We start from the raw sequence: 21,223 nt of genomic DNA, 5'->3' as shown, positions 1-21,223 counted from the left end.
AGGTCCTGCTGCATGGTGTTGATGGGGACTGAACAAAGAGAAAGACTAGATCAGGAACAGATTGAGGAGAATGACAGACCAGTAAGGCGTGGAGTGGATGGGAAGTAAATGGGAGAAAGAAAAAAGGAAAAGATAATAACCACTGGGCTAGGGACACAGCAATATCACCTGGATGAGTGAGCAAAGACAAAGAAAGAACACTGGCACGGGAGAAAGACAAAGAGTATCTGGAGTTAGTAAAGGGAGAAAAGGAGCATGTGGCTCAAAGAGAGAGGAAGAACACTGAGGTACGGGGTTGGATGAGGGGTAAAAACTGCCTGTGTCAGTGAAAGAAAGATCATCTATCTGACTAGAGGGGGGAGTGGCAGGATGCAGGAAAGAAGTTTTTAATATATACACAGCTGGGTACTTCTGCAGGTGTGGAATAAGAGAGTCAACCCAATACAGCAGACTTAACATAACTTAATTTTATGTTGCATTGCTTTCCGCTACCAGTACTAAAAAGACCAACAACATGCAGTGTGGAAACACTAAATAGACGCCCATAAAAAAACTAATTGGAAGTTGGCTAGACAGATCTCTTATTTTCAAAGTACTATAGCTGCTAATTATATCAAAATTGTGCATACTGTATTTGTGAGCACAAGACAATCTGTTGAAGAAGACGGTATCAGGTTTCTGCATCTTGCAAACCTTGCTAGCATTCCTCAAGAGTCTATCAAACATTCCTTCCTCTTCACTAAGAGGATGTTTTCCATTTGTATGTCCAGAATACATGAGGAGTTAATATTTTGGTCTCCACCTACTTTGACTCCCCATACTCCAGTACCCCTTTGTCATATTTTTCACTTCCTTCTGAATTTCTGTCTCTCCGAATGCCCAGTGTCTTTACACATCATGATAGGCTACAACAAGGCCACCGACTCTCTGGTTATGGGCACTGAGCCCTGGGTATGCAAAGGATTTAATCATCTATGAGAAAGGAAATGCTGAGCACACCTTGTGAGTGAGAATTGTCCATGCACATATGGTGTTCCTTACAGAATAAAATAAAAAAGTACAGAGTAGTTGTAGAGTCAAATACATGTTTATTAGTTATTCCATTTATATTCCTCCTTCCTCCATGGATCTGTGGGTAAAGCACACCGAAACTGTGAAATAAGTTAAGCTGAGAGAGAGAAAAACTGCAATTTACTCAAGGGTATCTATGGAGTTTCAAAGATTTTGATTGGAATCTCCCCAGTCCAAGTCAAGCAAACATGTTGCCTATGGTACAACTGAACAACATTTCTACCCACTGACCTCTGCATATACACTAGATGCATCTTCACATCATATATGAATGATACAAAGATACTTTGAAAATAAAGATTAGGTAATGTGCAGGGAACAAATGGTCCTCTGGATTTTGTTTGGCAGCACTGCCAATGGTGAGGCAGGATGGAAACTGTAGTTCAACGACATCTGGATGTTCACAGGTTACCTCACCTCTGGATTAAGTCGGTTGACTGTCTCATTATTTTTCTGCTTTTTTATTTTTATTATTATACACCAAGTAGAGGCCTGCTGACCATACTGCAAACATGCAATGACAACATTGCAAACATGTGATGGCTAATGGGAGTGCACCAAAGAATTCCAAAAAAGAACCAGAAAGTATTTCAAAGACTACAGCAAAGTATTTGATTTTATAGATCACGAAAAGCTATGGAATACAATCAAAGACATGGGCATACCACTACATCTGATAGTCCTGATGAGGAATCTGTACCAAGGACAAGAGGCTACCTCAGAACAGAATTTGGGAAAACAGAGTGGTTCCCAATAGGCAAAAAGGTGAAGCAAAGCTGTATCACCTTACTTAACTTATATGCTGAAAACATCATGAGAAAAGCAGAGTTAGAATCAGAAAAAGGAGGAGCGAAGATAGGAGGAAGCAACATTAACAACCTAAGATATGCAGACGACACCATAATATTAGCAGAAGACATTCAGGAATTGGAACAGTTAATAAGGAAGGTCAAAGTTGAAAGTGCAAAGGCAGGTCTGATGCTGAACATGAAGAAAACAAAAATAATGGCCACAGAAGAAATACACAAATTCAAGACAATGAGGACATTGAAATAGTTAAAGAATTCCCATATTTAGAATCAAACACTGATCAGAATGGAGACTGCAGTCAAGAAATAAGCAGAAGACTAGGAATGGGAAGGGCAGCTATGAAAGAACTGGAAAAGATATGAAGAGCAAAGACATACAACTGAGCACTAAAGTCAGAATAATTCACGCCATTGTATTCTCTGTTACCATGTATGCATGTGAGAGCTGGACAGTGAAGGAAGCAGACAGAAAGAAAATCAACTCATTTGAAATGTGGTGCTGGAGAAGAGTACTTAGGCCTGTTACAGACAGCCAAAATAAAGCTGCTTCGAGTCACAGTGGAGGTATGGTGTTTCAATGATGATTTGTCCTGAGAGGCCAGAAGTCACACCAAAGACATGCTCCAGCCCTAAGGACTGGAGCGTGGCTTTGGTGTGGCTTCTGGACTCTTAGGACGCATGCATCATTGAAACACCATACCTCCACTGTGACTCGAAGCAGCTTTATTTTGACTGTCTGTAACAGGCCTTAGGATACTATGGACAGCCAAGAAGATAAACAAATGGGTTCTTGAACAGATCAGACCAGGGCTCTCCTTGGAAGCAAAGATGATCAAGTTGAGACTATCATGCTTTGGCTACATAATAAGAAGGCATGGATCACTAGAAAAAACAATAATGCTAGGAAAGGTAGAGGGTAGAAGAAAGAGAGGAAGACCACAAACCAGATGGATAGACTCAATCAAGGGGGTTATGCAGGATCTGGGCAAGGCAGTGGAGGATAGGGATTCTTGGAGATGTCTCATCCACAGAGTTGCCATGAGTCAGAAGCAACTCGAGGGCAGGTAACAACAATAACGTAGGCCTGCTGAACTTCACAGACAAGCAAAATGCTCAAGTACAGTGGGCCCTTGGTATACAGCGGAGTTTAGTTCCAGGACCCCCTGTGGATAATGAAATTCATGCATGCTCATCCCATTATATACAGTGGCATAGTAGAATGGTGTCCTTTATATAAAATAGCAAAATCAAGCTTTGCTTCTTTGATTTATTTATCTTTAATATTTTCAAGATATGGATGCTTAAATCCATGGATGCAGAATCCATGGATACGGAGGGCTGAGTATATTTCATCATCTTCCATGTTTTCATTTACCAGTCTCCCTCACTCACTTGAAGAGAGACAGGCATACAGACATAGATACACACATTCCACCAACATCTCAATTCCTTCTTCCCGTAATACACTGAAATAAAGGTGGTGAGGCTGCTGAGATGGAGCACATACCAGTTTCTAAAAATGTATCTGTTTGTTTAAATAATCTTTATTTGTTTATTACTCTTACTACAAATGAGCAGTTTACTTCCCTAGGCAATTCAGATGGTCTTGAGGTCGGGGCAGAATTCTGTAAACTATTGGCACTGAAGTTTTGCTTGTGTTAGATGAGATGACAAAGATTTCAGGCAGCACAGCTTTTAAAGATCTTCATCATGGATAAATCGGTTTGCTTTAGACCAGAGATGGGAATCATGCAGACTGCCAGGTGTTGCTGGATGGTAAATCCCAGCAGTCTTCATCATTGGCTATTCTGGCTAGGGTTGTCAGGTTTTGCAGACCAACAAAGGTGGACCAGAGAGATCCACCCCTCTTCAGTCACCCCACTTTCCCAACTGCACATAAATGATGTCAAACACAGCTATGGCTACCTTTGGCTAGCAGGCCAGTCCTTAAATGAAGGCTGATCTAGGTTCTGAAGCAATCTTCCTAGGGAGCCTGCTTTAATGTCTTTTCTCAGATCACCTTCTGCTATTGAGTAAAGACCTTTCTTTTTCAACAGGCACCGGGCCCGCTGAGCTGTTAATTTTAATCTCCATGCCACGTTAGCTCTGAAATTGTTTTGTCTGCTGTCCTGCCTCTTTTATGTCTCATTAGTTGTTGCTTTTATTGTATTTTAATTCTGAGTGTGTTGTACACCACCTGGAACATTTTAATGGGAGAAACAGGGGAAGGGATGACAAGAACACCTTAAAGAAATAATAAAAACAGTAAAAGACACACTGAAACGAACAGGTTTTTATATGGCACCTGAACACTGACAAAAATGCTCTTAAAAAGAGTCTGAGAGGCTTCCTATCACCAGAGAAAGCCCCAAGGTTACAAATCCTTGTGTATGTGTATTCCAAGTTGCCTGTCGACTTATGATGACCCCATTAATTTTTCATAGGGTTTTCTTAGGTAAGAAATAGTCAGAGGTGGTTTTGTCGGTTCTGAAATAGAGTCAACAGCACCTGGCATCCATTGGCAGTCTCCCATCTACCACAGAATATAAAGAGAACAAAGAAAGATTCAATTTACTCCTTTTTCTGCACACCTCTAAATAGCCCTCTCTCCATTTCCTTCTATTCTCTTTCCCTCATATCTCTGTGCCCTAGCCTGTACTTTTGCTGAAACTGACCTTCCCTCAACTAAAGAATACTGCAGACAGTTGTGATTAGAGATATGAAGGTTTGGGGGGGGGATAAGGCATTCACATATTTGCTCCTCCAAAATTACTTCTAAAAACTATATAAGAGGAAGACTTTTACAAAAGACAATATACAGTACCAGATCGTTACAATTCCTGCCCTTGTTATCCTATTCTCAGTTTCTCATGGAAATGAATGCTTTATGTGTAAGTGACATTATGGAAGGCCAGAGGAGACAAAACAATTCTCCCTGTTTTACTAGCATTGGTATGTTCTTCCATTCTTATTGGGGTTTTTTGCCTGTTTTTAATAAAATGGCAAAACCAAAGAGATTCTTTGCAGTTCAGGATTTTGTAGCTCCACTTGTAACATACAAACAAAATTCAAAATAGATTTCACTATTTAACTATCAGCAGGCCTCAGTTAATAAAGCTTCTGACAAAGTCTAATTTGAACTACAGAAATAATGCGGTTTGACACTGCTTTAACGGCCATGGCTCCATCCTATGGAATTCTGGAATTTGTAGTTTGTTGTGGAATCAGAGCTCTCTGAAAGAAAAGGCTAAATATCTCACAAAATTAAAAATCCCAGAACTACATAGTATTGAGCCATGGCAGTTGAAGTGCTGCCAAACTACATTATTTCTGCAATGCAGATAAGACCAAAGAGGCTCATTATCACAAATTCTTTTTACACCCACCTATTCCCTCCTTTTCTCTTCTTCCTCTCTCTAGCTGGAAGTTTCTTTAGCAGCATTTGCATTGGAAAGATGGTGAAGGAGTTCTGGAAAAATACAGACTTTCAGTATCAGGTTATAGTACTGCATCTGCAGTAAACAATGCATTAAAGCTTGAGATGGGAGAAAGCAGGATTCTACATTTGTTGAACCTGCTGTTGCCAAGTGGGCCTGCCTACAATAGGCAAGGTAAACAGCAACTGTCTCACCAGGAATCCTTAGCATGTTAAAAAAAAAGTATAAGTTTGTAAGTTTGCCACCTTAATGGAAATCATAAGAAAAAAGGAGCGTGATAGGTGAGCCTTTAAGTGATCTCTGGAATGTTCAACAAGTTCTTCTTTACTTATGCAAGTCTTTGCTGTTGTTGTGTGCTTTCAAGTCGTTTCCAACTTATAGCAACCCTAAGTTGAACCACAGAGTTTTCTGGGGCTGAAAGTATGTGACTTGCCCATGGTTACCCAGTGGGTTTACATGGCTGAATGGGGAACCAAATCCCAGTCTCTAGAGTCAAAGTCCTATGCTCAACCCACTATACTACACTGGCTCTCTATGTAAGACTTGCTTGATGTGATTGTTTCATTTCACATGTGCATATTGTTAGTTTTAAATATTAAAAAAATGCTGAAACACACTGAACTGCTCTTTTTGTGTATGTGTGATATAAGAACATAACACTATTCCTTCCATGTTATTTCTGCCTCTGGTACCAAATATTATATGAAATAAGTACTGCCCAGGACCATATCAGCTTTGTTTTCTAAGATACCTTTACTGTCTGACCGAACTGGTCATAACTGTAACATATCATGTAAATAATACATGCTATAGTCTTAAAGTAACAATGTGATTTCCAATCTCTAATGGAAAAAGTCAATTTTTTACCCCAAGGTTCAAAATTCCTGGAAATTTTACATCTCTAATTGTGATTGCCCAGAACAATAATTCAGTATGGAGACTAATTATACTAGGTAAAAACTATAGGCACCCAGGTGTCATCTATATGATTCAGCCTCTGAACATATGCTCATTCTAGCAGTTCTCTTTCAGTACCAAACCAGGAACTTCCATGCACAAATCAACTTGCATATACATCTATTCTTGTTTCCCACTGAGCTTCCTTGATTAAACCACCTTCTCTGTGGAAAATGTTCAACCACTAAAAATCAGAATCTCTTGCAGATACCAGTAGATATGTGCCTATTTAACTCAGGAATTGGGAATTAAGGTAGAGAACCAGAGAAGGGGTGGGTGGGCTTTCCTTTCTGGTGATGGTGAATTAGGGACATGGAGAAATACCATTCCCAAGCCCTACAAGCCGTGTTGTTGTTGCTGTTGTGTGCCTTCAAGTCATTTCTGACTTACAGCACCCCTTAGGCAAACCTATCATGGGGTTTTCTTGGCAAAATTGGTTCCAAGCCATTATTGGTTGTTGGAAAGTTGGGGAAAGAATACAGGAAACATGGGCAAATTACATTTCTCCCAGCCAGGCAGCTAGTTCTCTTTCTTTCTTTCTCTCCCTCTCTAAACTTGACCGCTCTGAGCATAACAAAGAGAACAATGGCAGCTGCCCATTACATCAAGTGAATGTTTTATTTCTGTGTTGATTAATAGAAAGCACACCATGATTAAATTCAAGTTGTGCATGCATGTCTGTGTATATATTTAACACATTTACACCTCAGTTATGTGCACAAACAGAGATACTCAAAACAATTTTCTGGTGAGCATATTATACCACAGCCTCTTTTTACACTTTGGCTTACAATAAAATGTATAACACTGTATAACAAACCAAGAGTTTTGCATCAGTGGTATTCAGGCTTACGCAAAATGAAACAAGTTTAGATCATAAGAACTACTGTACAAAGGTAGATCTACTCATGTTGGTTTCTTAGGCCCGTTACAAACGGGCATAAAAGTACGTCCTGAAGACGTACTAGGGTTAGAAAGGGGCGTCACTTCTTGACACCCCTAACCCTAGTACAGACCCAGTCTGTACAAAATGGTGGCGCCCGTTCTACACGGGGCCGCCATTACAGCGTCACCATCACGGCGCCTCCAAATGAGGCGGCGCGGACGTGACGTTGTCGCGCCATGCAAGGGCGCCTAGAGCGCCCTTTCCGTGGCACAAGAAGGAGCTCTGAAACGGAGCTCCTTCTGAGGTTTGCGTCGCTGGCGCAGCCTTTAGACGGCTGCACCAGCGATGCAGAGGAGAAAGGGGCCGAGCAGCCCCTTTCTCCTCCTCCCCGCCGTCGCCGGGTGTCCTTGGGGCTTGAAGCCCCAAGGACACCCTTTTCCAGGCCGCAGGGAAGCGGCGGATCAGGGCCTCGGAGGCTGCCGTTGTGGCAGCTGAGGCCCCGATACAGCGGGGAAAGGGCCGCTTACAGGCCGCCCCAAACGGGCGGTCTGTAACACGCCATAGTTTCTTTGGAATTAAGACAGGCAACAGTCTTAAGAGACTGGTACCAAGAAACATACAATGCAGGACAAACTGCTGTCTGTCAGTAATATCACTCTTAACTTTTGTTATGACTGAAAATCAAATACTAAATATCTGTTGAAAAAGAGCACTTGGAGCTGATAATGAATTTATTTTCTGCAGCCAGACACCATGATTTCTAAAAGAAAAAAAATCCAAATAGATTTCCCCTCTTTAGAGAAAACACGGGACTTGATGCACAATGGAAACCATATCTAAATATTGTTTGCATTTCCATGAAGGTCAGATTACGGAATTGTGTGTTTTGGTATTTTATTTTTTATATTTCTCACAACAATTATGAGGACAATCTAGAAGACTTTGTGTACTATGTTCTCCTACAGTATTTTTCTTAATGGGAGCGGGGGGGGGGGGCATCTAGAATAGGTATGCGTCTAATTTTATCTCAATTCATGTGAGAATGGAATATTGCCACTATTTCTTGGACAGAGGCATCTGTGTCTATGAGGGAAATGGACAGACGTGTGTCAGCCATCATTTTATTACATTCCCAAGTGCTTTAACCCTGACTAAAGGTGCTGTCTGCAGAAATCCATGCTGGAGCTAGCTGAGCGGAGGCTTCAGTGGCTGACAGGGCTTGCTCTTTGATGCGCACAGGTGGTACAAAGCCAGCTGGCTGCCATTACTCTGTTGCCCTGGGAACCACAATTGAAGTGTACTTCTAAATCTGCACAGGAGGTACTTCTGCACCATTGCCACAGCAGCTCTTGCTGTGCAAAGTTAAAGTCGCGTAGCAGCTATAGCTACAGCCCAGCTGGTGCCCATTAATGTTCCCTGTATGACAGGAGCAAGCAGCTAGTCTTAGATGCCTCATTCTTGCCACTGACAAACAGAAGGATTTATCACTCCTATTAATGGAGATGAAACACACTTTGCCTGTTTCAATAGGAAGGAGGCTCAAAAGGAATCAAGGTTTTTAAGTATGGCTTTTCAGTCATCCTGCCTCTTGGTTCAGCCTGCCATTATTAAAGTGCAAAACACATCATTTTTTTGCAACCAGCAAATTACTTAGTAGTCCTGCTGAATTCACAAGTAAGGCATGCAGAACTGTAGGACCAATTTTGAAAGACAGGACTGTTTGCTTGGTAGTCAGAGGTCCAAAGTCTGAGGGAGAATAGTGGGGAAGAAAAACGGAGAAATAAAAAATAAAATTGTGTTTATGAAAATATCCAGCCATGAAATCAGTGGTAAGGGGTTAGATCAGGCTACCTGTTCCCTTTTCTTTCCCCTGCCCAATTGTTATGTTTGTTTTCACTCTTTTTTACTATTCCTATTTCCTATTTACTTTTTTACTATTTACTATTCAGTGTTGTGTCATCTTTGTTTTTATTTCAATGAATGCAGTGAATGCCTTTCCTCTCCCCATTCCTCAACCATTCACTTGTTCATTTGTGTGGAGATCTCATGCATTCCCTCCCCCCATATATACACGGCAGATCTCCACACAAGTGAGCGAGCAAATTATGTGGGAGTCAGGGAAGGAGGAAGTGCATGAGATCTCCACACACGTGAGCGAGCAAATGATGGTGGGGGGGGGGGAGGAATGTGTGCATTCCATTCACTGAAATAAAAACAAAGATGACAGAACACTGATCGAGTGGAAAAGAGGATCAGAGTAGGGGAGGGGGAAGCAAAAAGAGTGAAAATAAATGTGACAGGCAGAGGGGAGAAGAAGAGGGAGGGGTAGCCTGATCTAGCCCCTCAACATTCATTTCATGGTTGAACATACACTGAAGTAGAAAAACATGGTGACACACACAGGCTTGCTGGAACCAACTAGTCCTGCCCACCAAAAATGTTTCCCACGCCCAGCTACATGCTGAAGCTGCCTTGGAGCACCAGCCACACACATGAAAGTCCAAATTTTAAGAAAAGGTTTGTGACAAGGTGAATTTTTAGAAATCAGATTAACATCCCCTGAAACACATTCCTTGTGAATTTGCCACAACTTCCCCATAAATCGTCAAGAATAGTTGTGTGTCCAGTTTATGGCCACTGTGAGATCAGTACAACGTGTGGTTTTTGGGTCATTACAGACAAGCTCTCAATTTCAATTTCAGCTGATTGTGGAGTGTTCCAGTTATGGGGAGAAAGGAGGAACAAATCACTGCATTTTGAAGAAATTGTGAACTATTTGAAGAGTGGTTGGAGGATTAAAAAATCACCCAGCTTCAGTGAACATACTTTGCCCATCCCATTATATAGTAAGGAAATGTAATGTGGCATGTAGTTCTGCTTACTGTATAAGTCAAACAAATACGGAAAGTCAGAACCCCTTAAATTTAGGACACAGAAATGTTTACTAGAAAGCCTACAGTATTGCTTGTTCTTATTGTGTGCCTTCAAGTCGTTTCTGGACTTATGGCAAGCTCACCCAGTCAGTTTCCATGGCTAAGCAAGCTTTTGAACCCTGATCTCCAGAGTAATAATCCAATGCTCAAACTGCTGCACCACACTGGCTCTCACATTGTTGCTACAAATGGTCTACTATACATGGCTCAAAGGGCACCATGAGAGGAAGTACAGAAAGAGGCTTTGGAAAAGGAGCCAATGGCTCAGTTCACATTTACATGAAATCTCTCTATTTCATTAAAGGCATGGCCTTGAAAATATGACAGAGAATGGAGAGAAAACTTCTAACTGTGTAGGGAAAATATTCTATCTCAAATCAGTCTAATAAATCTTATGAAGAACCTGCAAAGCATTTTATTTGAAATTAGATTACTTTGCTTGAAAATAGGATTCCATTAATCCCAATGCATTTTTAAAAAAAATTGACCTTTAAGCTGCTTTAGGAGCCTTTCTGGCTGATGAGTGGAGTCAAAATGCTTTAAATAAATGAAGAATCCAGTTTACCAGTAAATCCTCCTAAAATATAAAAAGTCTTAGTGTAAACATAGCACCATATGAATATTTTGGATTTTTAAAAATGCCAAGTTACTTTTTGCACAATAGGTGAGAATGATGGCCACAGAGAAAGGATCATGGGTAGTTTTAGAATGGACCATCATTTTTCGCTGTGCCAAAGAAATCTTTGCTACTCTTGCCACCTTTTAATGACACTTACTTAAGTGATACTAATGTCTGCTCTTCCAGTGCAGAATGTAATTTCCAACAGATGACTGTTCTTGTGCTGCTATGGCAAAGATTACATTATAGTATATTTGGAAAGATGAACAACACTCAAGGGGAAGGGGATGTATTCTTCCACTCCAGACTCCTAAGGCAACTTAAGAAAGAAAATGGAGGAAAATACCCAAAGTGCTGCATATGCCACAGCCTTCACATAGGCATTTTTAGTGCAACACTAAAAGGTGTTTTTTCAGAATACCTGAAGCCCTGAGAGGACAGAATATATTAATGACTATTTTTGACAGGGAAAAAAAGAAGAAGCATACCCAGAACCTTCAGAACGGGTTATTTACCACCCAATCTTTAAAACTCTCGACACAGGGCAAGGTGGATGGTTTGCAGCAGACAAAAAGACCAGCACCTACACTTATGAGGCTTTTGCCCTCTGCTGGTTTTTTCCATCATTGCACTATGATTGTGTATAATCACTCTGTCTCTCTTACACAGGCACATCCCACCTCCCCACAAAACCACAAGAGCGCTTTCTAGTCTAGTCTTCACCTTTTTTTTAACAAGGGAAGAATGATGAAGAGCACTCTTATTGCAGGCACAGATTTGAAATATTTATGACAGATGCCTTTGAATCATCATCTCCCCACCCAGCCACCCACACGCCCCAGTTTTCCAAAAGGATGAACCCTGACTTGTAAGAGACAAGGGCACACTGCAGCTCCCACTGTAGATAAGCCAGCCTTTAATCAAAATGAACCCTTTGCTCACAACCCCCCACCTACCCAGCCTAGTCAATGCCCAGGGATGACACTGCCCTCTTTTGCCTCACATTTCCATAAGGCATCAAAAGGCTGCGCTTTTAAATCCAAATAAGATGGATGCGCTGAACACGGCTCACTCACTTCCTCTTTCTCAGCAATAATAAAGTTACAAAATGTATATGCTTAAGTCTTAATGAAATGCGAGACGGCACATCGCCTCCTCCTCTACTTCTTCTTCCCCCTTCCAATAAAGTCAAGTAATGCAAATGTGAGATCCCTACAGTATTATTAATTCTGCTACATCGCACATTGAGCCAGTGATGCTGGGGCAGCAGAGGTATACGTTACATATATATTGTGCCAGCTGATCTCGCTCGGGGACAAAGGCTTTCACCCTGAAGGAGAGGGCAGGTGGCAATGCCAGTCTTTTTGCCCTCCAAGGATTTTCCACAGAAGTAAAAGGTGAAAAGTGGGGCGGGGGGAGAAAGGGGGGAGAGCAGATTTAATTTCCTGCAGCTGTCAAGCTGATGTGATAAATCGGCATTTCTACAGCTACCAGTGTCAGACCTTATGAATCTGTCCTGGTTTTAAAAATGACAGTATCTTGGCATATAATTGATTTGTTTTAAAAGTGACTTTATTGTGCTATTTATGCCTCTTTGGAATCAAGCAATTTCTCCATCTCCCCACCCCTTTCTATTCCAGAATCAGGCTGTGTAGAGAACCATTCAAATCAAGCACTTTTTCTTTGTTATTTATTTGCAGCATTTCTATCACACTTTTCCTCCATGGAGCTGAAGGTGGTATACATAGCTCTGCTCCTTCTGACATTATTCTCACAACAATGCTGGGAAGCAGGTCAGGCTGAGAGAGAGTGATTGACCCAGTGAGTTTCATGGCTCATTAGGAATTTAACCTGGATCTCCTACATCTGGTCACTAATCTCACTGGTGGGAAAGGGTGTTTATTAGGAGTAAGATACACAAGGCAGTATATTCAGATCAGTTAACATCAAAAATCATTTGAGGAAAATCATTTGTTGAAAAATATCTGTGATACTTATTTTATTTCATTTTATATATTTCTTCAATTTATGTCGTGCCTAGGGCCCAAGGCATTTAGGGACATTTTTCCTTAATAAGAGAATATGCCAAGATGTCAGATTTTTCCTATTAGTGCCATTGAGACAGAACTACATGTGGCCCCATCTCAATGTCTTAGCTTATCTGGAAAATTACTAGAATTTTGTAAAGAAGCTCCTAATTAACTTTTTACTCTTGTAAATCAGCCATTACAAGAGCAGACTGCAGACCAGCTTTGTGTGTTTGTCACTAGTGAACTTTACATTTTCATTCAAAGCTCCTCCGTTTAAGTGTGCCATATATACTGACTCTCATTCCTGCCAACATGATTCCTGTGGTGTTCACATCTGAACAATATTTGCACCTGTAGAGCATATCACACCTTGGAATACTGTGAACACTGACAAGGCAACAAGATTCAACCCCCAAACACATGGTAAGAACAGAGAACTGTAAAAATGAATAGTAACAGCTTTAGGAAAAATAGCACCACCAAGCACACATAACAGGGTCAAGCTACAACTGACAGCCTTCCCAACTTTTACAATCAATCATGGCTTTCCCCACTAACATATTATTTAAATATATTTATAAATAAGCAGCCATGAATTCTGGGGAAAAGAGGGAGATCCCAATAGGATGAAAGCAACAGCACTGGGTAAGAGGGAGTGGGAGGGGAAGAATTAGCTCTTACCATCTGAACAGAACTAAATACAGTACTGTATTTTCTTCCAAACCTCTTAAGCTATGACCACTTGAATACAAGAACAACTGACTGATCCTGTCTGAATTGATTCACACTATTCTTTGGTCAGGTTGTCCTTCACAAAGTGAGGGAAGAGTCAAAGGGATCAGAACTGGTAGAAATATGAAAGAAACTGCCAGGGTTTCCAGGGAACCATCTGCAAATGGTGCTGGTAAAGGCACAGGATGTAGACCCTCTTGGGAGGTATAGAAGAAGGGAAGAATGATACTGCTGAGAATGTGGACAGTGGACAGCAGGTTTCCACTTCAGAGCGTTGACATTTCTATTGGTCAAAAATTGATGGAGAATAGACCTGTTGCCTGTGGAAAGTTCGTCCCTGTCACTTCCTTCCCCATCTTTTGTGGGGACGTTTTGTTTGTTTTGAGAAAATATTCTAAGGAACTGGTTCTTAACCTCTGATCCTCCAGATGTTTTCCCACTTCAATTTCCAGAAGCCTACAGAGGCATGGTAAATGGATCAGTGACTCTGGGAGTTGACATCCAAAAAAACCACGGGAAGTCAAATATTACGAACCACTGTTCTGGGGCAATAAAATGCATCTAGGGAGGAAATTACTCCTTCTCCAGGAACAGAAATTCCGAGGACCTACAAGTAGGTTGGTGATCTCAAAATAGTGAAGTGACTGTCAGCATGTGGGACAATCATCCCAACTCTCTGGAAAAGGTCCAGGTCATCCGTCTTCCCCATGTCATTCTGTAGCAAGTGCAATGATATGATTGAATCTTTCGAGTAACTCCAGACAAACCAACCATTTTTTTACTCCAATGAGGTGATGGTGGCACAATATGCCCTGCTAGGGTTTTCCTTACAGGCCAGATGGGCCGGTGTTTAAGGACTGCAGCAGATGCATGAATCTGAATGGCAGGAACTATTAGCTGAAAATGAACTGCTCTATTCATCTTCACACTCTCTTTTTCTCATTAAACTACTCTTTCCTTGTATGAAAAATCATTCATGTGCTTTAAACAGTGAAGAGAGGGGAGTTGAGTGTCCAGTCCACTAGGATTAGTGGTGCAGCCACAACCCTTTCTATCCCTCTACTCTATTCTACTCTATGGAGAAGCACCATACAGAAAGCAACAATTTAAGGGCAGGTTTGTTAAAATACAAGGCACACAACATTGAAAAGTGGCTCTATATATTTAATCACCTCTGCTCAGAAGGTCAGGATAATCTTGCTGTATGAGAATGTGTGTAAAATGTGCCCTTTCCCACATTTTATTTAACAATTAGATCAATAGTTCAGATTTCTGGAAGCCATTTTTAGTGACATCTAATTTGCTTAGTGCAGGTTGAAGAGCTCAGTGCAGCATTATCCATCGAATATTCTCTTCAGTATTATTGAACCACTCCATTATGTGCTGTAGGAAAAGTACTATCCCTCCACTGAAACACAATTCCAAAGAGCCTTTTGGAATGAGATAAGCTGAAAGAATTAGTTTCAGAAATCTCTGGATTCTTTCTTTTTAAGGAAGAAGAATTTGGCCCCAGAAACACTATGGTTATTTTTAGCCTGCTGCTTTACAGACGCTGCTGTACCCCTTCTTCTTGAATTTTCACATGCAATGGGAGAAAGCAAATAAATATATATATAGCCATGTTAGTCTGTGGAATCAGTATATAGTGCGATCTTGTAACACCTTTGAGACTTAAGTCTACGAAAGCTCATGCTGCCAACGTCTTTCTTTAGTTAGTCTCAAAGGTGCTACAAAATTGCTGTACACAATGGGAGAAAGGATTAAACGGAACAGGGTGAAGAGGCAAGGCGGCAGATGGTAATAAAGACAAGCAAAATTCAGTTATAGCCCCTTCCTTGGTAGTTATAGCCCCTTCCTTGGTACTGATCTATGCACCCTGTTCCACAGGAAAACCAACCACTTGTTTTATACAGTCAGCCCTCTGAATCCACAGATTCTGCATCCATGGCTTGAATATAGATATATATTTTATATCCAAAGGGCAAACCTTGATTTTGCCATTTTATATAAGAGTCATCATTTTACTACATCATTGTATATAATGGGACTAAAGGATCCATTTTGGTATCCATGGGGGTCTTGGTTATGCAACACTGAAACCCTGTATTGCCACACAGAATTCTTAATAATGATATACATTGAAGCTTTGGCAAAGAATAGCATCCTACTACAAAATTAGCAACATTAGGTTCCAGAAGAACCTGTTTTAAGTGTCTTTCCATGTTCCTCATTCACAGACAGGAAGAGATTAAAGGTTATAGATTTCCAGTTTGCCCCACTAAGTCTGTTGCATTCTCACAGTTTCTGAGACCCTTTAATGAGATCTGTGAAAATTAAGTGATGCAGAGTATCCATGGGCTGTATTTCATCTCAGTTCAGTGCTTTGTCAGCTCTTCATTGTTCTAATTCTGCCAGCTTCTCAGGTACCGGAATGATCTACTATCCTTTTTGCCTTTTCACCTTCTCAAAGTGAGAAGATTTATTGCAATTCAAGATATAATGATCAAGCTGCTATAGGGTGATGTCCTCCCATGATTATACCAACAGCTACTCACTCATTATTGTGTACTTCTAGTTGTTTACCATATACAAATTGGAACCTCCTTGCCTTACTATCAGAAGGCAAATTTTCCTTCCCAACTATATAATTTGTTCAGCAGTACTTCAGTGATGTTCTAGTAAAAGAGACTGAATTACTGGGTTAAAGTTTTCATTTAATAAATGTTATAAATATTTAAGCTATATTTCTTTCTTTTTAAAAAACTATTTGACTCAATACCTCTTCACTCTGACATTTTTAAAGGAATTTGTTTAACTCTTCTTAACAAGTTTCTTCCTTGAATCTTCACATCAAAGGCCATACACAGATACAGAACAAACATCCAGACAGGCAGCAATTATTACCTAATATGTGTTTAGTCTCCCTTATATAGTATTCCAAAATATTCCAAAAACCAAAACCTTTTTCATGAGTGGCCAAAATAGTGTCATATTTGCTTTCTGATGGTTCCGTGTACACGAACTTTGTTTCATGCATAAAATTATTAAAACTATTGCATATAAAATTACTTTAACACTATGTGTATAAGGTGTATAAGGAGCATAAATGAATTTTGCATTTAGACTTGGGTCCAATTTCCAGGATACCTCATTTTGTACATGTATGCAAATACTGTACATGTATTCCAAAATCCCAAATCAGCTCTGGTCCTAAGCATTTTGGATAAGGAAGACTCAACCTGTATTTTCAAAAATAAATAAATAAATAAATAAATAACCCATTCTTCCATGGGTTCAAAATATTGATGATCTCTAAAAACTGACATCATATGGTGAAAATCCAAAGGCTAAAGCCAACATTAATAATAATAATAATAATAATAAGAAGAAGAAGAAGAAGAAGTTTGATTTATAAACCACTTTTCCGCAGTGATCAAAGCAGTGTACAGATAGAAATTGCAATGACAAAATATAAAGTGCAGACTAAAAATTGCAATACATAAATAAAACTTCAATAAAAACATTACAATTATACAAATTAAAACCATTACATCAGCCCTGCCTAGACTAGAAGCCTAGACCCAACATTAGCCCTGCCTAGACTAGAAGCAATGAAAGGAATGGGACTTAGTCCCAAAGGATCTGCTTTGGTAGGACAAACATTGGATTTAGTTTCCAACTAGTGGCTGTTACCTATACAAGAACTAGACATATTAAAATACCAGCCTGAAAGGGTACGTTTTTAGAATCGCAGAACTAGAAGAGACCTCAAGGGCCATCCAGTCCAACCCCCCAACCAAGCAGGAACACAGAATCAAAGCACCCCTGACAGATGGCCATCCAGAGCCTGTTTAAACACTTCCAAGGAAAGTGACTCCACACACTCCAAGGGAGTGTATTCCACTATCAAACAGCTGTTATTCTCAGGAAGTTCCTCCTAATGTTTAGGTGGAATCTCTTTTCCTGTAATTTGTATCAGTTGCTCTGAGTCCTAGTCTCTGGAGCACCAGAAAACATGTTTGCTCCAGCCTCAGCGACATTCTTTCAAATACTCAAACAGGGCTATCGTATCACCTCTTAACCATCTCTTCTCCAGGCTGAACATACCCAATTCCCTAAGTCTCTCCTCATAGAGCATGGTTTCCAGACCCTTCACCATTTTGGTCACCCACCTCTGGACATGCTCTAGCTTGTCAACATCCTTTTTGAATTGTGGTGCCCAGAACTGGATGCAGTACTCCAGGTGAGCCCTAACCAAAGCAGAACAGAGTGGCACCTGCTTCTGATTCTTATAGCTTCACTTGCTGGTGGAGGGGAGCAGGAAACACCCAAATCAGCAGCAGGACAGACTTCCATAGCTCTGCTGACTGTTAAGGTAGGTTTGGGGGGTAGGGACATGAAATGTTACTTAGTTGCACATTCATTATTAGTAGGTAATGTAATGTTATAATTTTTTTAGTGCCATAGACATTCTTACACAACAATAATGCCTATCAAATTCCATCTCAGTTTTGAATTATAACAGATGTCTTCTCCAAATTTAGTAGCAGTTTTTAAAGTGGCAGCAGAGAACAGGAACTACATCTGAAACTATACAGACATACTTGGAATTAATTCCCACTGAGTATAGGAAATGTGAGATGGTAGTGTTAGCTTTAACCACTTCAGATAGAATCATAGAATCATAGAGTTGGAAGAGACCACAAGGGCCATCCAGTCCAACCCCCTGCCATGCAGGAACTCTCAATCAAAGCATCCCCGACAGATAGCCATCCAGCCTCTGTTTAAAGACCTCCAAGGAGGGAGACTCCACTACACTCCGAGGGAGTGTGTTCCACTGTCGAACAGCTCTTACTGTCAAGACGTTCTTCCTAATGTTGAGGTGGAATCTCTGTTCCTGGATCTTGCATCCATTGTTCTGGGTCCTGTTCTCTGGAGCAGCAGAAAACAAGCTTGCTCCCTCCTCAATGTGACATCCCTTCAAATATTTAAACAGGGCTATCATATCACCTCTTAACCTTCTCTTCTCCATGCTAAGCATCCCCAGCTCCCCGAGTCTTTCCTCATAAGACATGGTTTCCAGACCCTTCACCATTTTAGTCGTCCTCTTTTGGACACGCTCCAGTTTCTCAATCTCCTTTTTGAATTGTGGTGCCCAGAACTGGACACAATATTCCAGGTAGGGCCCGACCAGAGCAGAATACAGTGGCACTATTACTTCTCTTGATCTAGATACTATACTTTTATTGATGCAGCCTAAAATCGCATTGGCCTTGTTAGCTGCCGCATCGCATTGTTGATTCATGTTCAACTTATGGTGTACTTAGACTCCTAGATCCCTTTCACACGTAGTTTCATTCAGCCAGGTGTCCCCCATCCTATATCTGTGCATTTTATTTTTCCACCCTAAGTGCAGTACCTTACATTTCTCCGTGTTGGATTTCATTTTGTTAGCTTTGGCCCAGCTTTCTAGTCTATTCAGGTCATTTTGAATTTTGATCCTGTCCTCTGGAGTATTATCTATTCCTCCTAATTTGGTGTCATCTGCAAATTTGATAAGTATGCCCCCAATTCTGTCATCCAAGTCATTGGTCTTGAGGATATATATGATGTCTATAAACAGGAGGGAATGGCCCAAGCCCAAACATGCTCAGCATAGTTATTAGAATTAAAACTAAACTAAACTGAGCTAAAATTCCCTTCAGTGGGATTGTTTTGAATACAAACAGTAAATAAGTTCATTTACAGACAAGCATTTTCATATCATATAAATCCTGCCAGATAAGAAGCTACCTTGTGGGAAGTAAGAAGTCTTACAAGAAGAACAGCGGCAAATAGAAATCTTCAAATTATACTTACTTTTATTGTAGCAGGTTGCCAGTACCCCTTTATCAGCTGGACTGGCACTTATGTGCCAAATTTCACCAACTTGATGCAGTAGAACATTTTTGTTGATAATGTTATTTTCATCATCAAAATCAATGATGTGAATCTAGAAACATGAGACAACAACCATTAGGTCTTTTCAGAGGGACTTAATTACACAGAAGTATTGAATGAAAGCAGGATGGGTTTTTATTTTATAAATATGATCATGCAATAATAACTGGAAAAAATATCTGGAATATAGATCCAGAACCAGGTGTTACCTCATGTTATGAACAAATCCCATATTCAACAGGAAAAATAGGAGGGAAGAAATGAGAAAGCATTTTCAAAGAATTATACATTCACTTGAAAATCTATTCATTGCACTTCCCTTCTGATTAAAATATGCCTAACCTATCATACTATACAACTCTAACAACATTATTCAATTTGTAGTTGCCATAGTTCCATCCTATGGAATCATGAGGTTTGTAGTCTGATGAGGCATTTCAGCGTCATCTCTAGCTGACAATTCTAAGGCTGCATCCGCATTGCAGAAATAATCCAGTTTGACACCGCTTTAACTGCTATGGCTCAATACCATGGAATTCTGGGAACTGTAGTTTTATGAGACATTTAGCCTCCTCGGTGCAGCATTTGCATGTCACACTGGGGAAACCTACATGCAAAACATTTACTATTAGCCCAGAAATTCAAATAAAATACAGTGGTGCCTCGGGTTACGAAAGTAATTCGTTCCGCGGCCGCTTTCGTAACCCGAAAAGCCTTCGTAAGCCGAATTGCCATAGGCGCTAATGGGGAAAAGCCGCGATTCCGTGCGAAAAAGCCGAAAAAAGCACCAAAAGTTTTTTCGTAACCCGAAAAAACATTCGTAACCCGAAACAATAATTCCCTATGGGATTTTTTCGTATCCCGAAAATTTCGTAACCTGGGTATTTCGTATCCCGAGGTACCACTGTAGAGGTGTGTGCACTCTGTATACAAGCAAGATGCACACTACATCTAAAATAACTGTTTGAGGGACAGAAGCATGCTTGCAAACAAAGCTGATACTGGAGGCCAGTGCTTGGTTTCGCAATATTTTGGCCTCCCAGTTATTTTTTTTAGTTATTAAAAAAAATAAAAAAAAATAAAAACAACAGAAAAGACGATAGTGAGTTGCAAGGGAAGGGTCTGCGGGCACAATAATGCCTGTGGGGGTCATATTTCAGAGCCCAGATATAAGGTATAATCATGATCTTATTTTCTAAGTGGTTTTATCAAGATGGGAATTCCAGAGCCATGGATCTATCCCAGTTTGACACCACTTTAACTGCTATGGCTCAATGCCATGGAATTCTGAGAACTGTAGTTTTGTGAGACATTTAGCCTTCCCAGTCAGAGAGCTTTGGTGTCACCACAAACTACCATTCCCAGCATTGAGCCGTGGTCGTCAAAACGGTATCAAACTGGATATTTTCTGCAGTATGGATGCAGCCTAAATAACCCTGGTGAATTGCAATTCTCACGATTCTAGAGGATGTTGCCACAGCAATTAAAGCGGGATCATAACACTATAATTGTGTAGAGTGAAGATGTCCATAGACAAATGGGATAGAGCCATGAATGTCCTATATTTTGCAGTTCCTTATCCTCCTTTGCGGCTATGACATCTGGTCACCCTGCAATGATGCAAACTATTTTTGTAGATAAGCAGGCTCCCCCCAAAAGTTATTTTTTAAGATTATCCACAATACTTCGCCCAAATTCCAAAGGTACCCATAAATCCAGAAAGATTTCTTCATCCCGCCCTTATACCATGCATTGATCTGGTTCAAAACCGTCTAATAACTCTCTAGGAGCATTCTGAAATGTTTGCCA

General features: G+C 40.5%; 1 protein-coding gene across 2 annotated transcripts in view; it reads right to left on the bottom strand.

Moving 5' to 3' along the window:
* EIPR1 (EARP complex and GARP complex interacting protein 1) overlaps positions 1-21,223 on the bottom strand; it is a 91,282-nt gene that overhangs the window by 46,409 nt on the left and 23,650 nt on the right. The window contains exon 3 of one of the 2 annotated variants that reach the window (XM_042467083.1): positions 19,334-19,466. In XM_042467083.1, the coding sequence (XP_042323017.1) occupies positions 19,334-19,466 (133 nt within the window). Of the gene's footprint in view, positions 1-19,333; positions 19,467-21,223 lie in introns of those variants that run through there. The other variant, XM_042467092.1, reaches the window with a different exon arrangement.

Source organism: Sceloporus undulatus, chromosome 1 (genome assembly GCF_019175285.1).
Source record: "Sceloporus undulatus isolate JIND9_A2432 ecotype Alabama chromosome 1, SceUnd_v1.1, whole genome shotgun sequence".
NCBI classification, from domain to species: Eukaryota; Metazoa; Chordata; class Lepidosauria; order Squamata; family Phrynosomatidae; genus Sceloporus; species Sceloporus undulatus.
The sequence above is the reverse complement of the archived record's forward strand: the minus strand, read 5'-3'. Positions and strand labels throughout refer to the sequence as shown.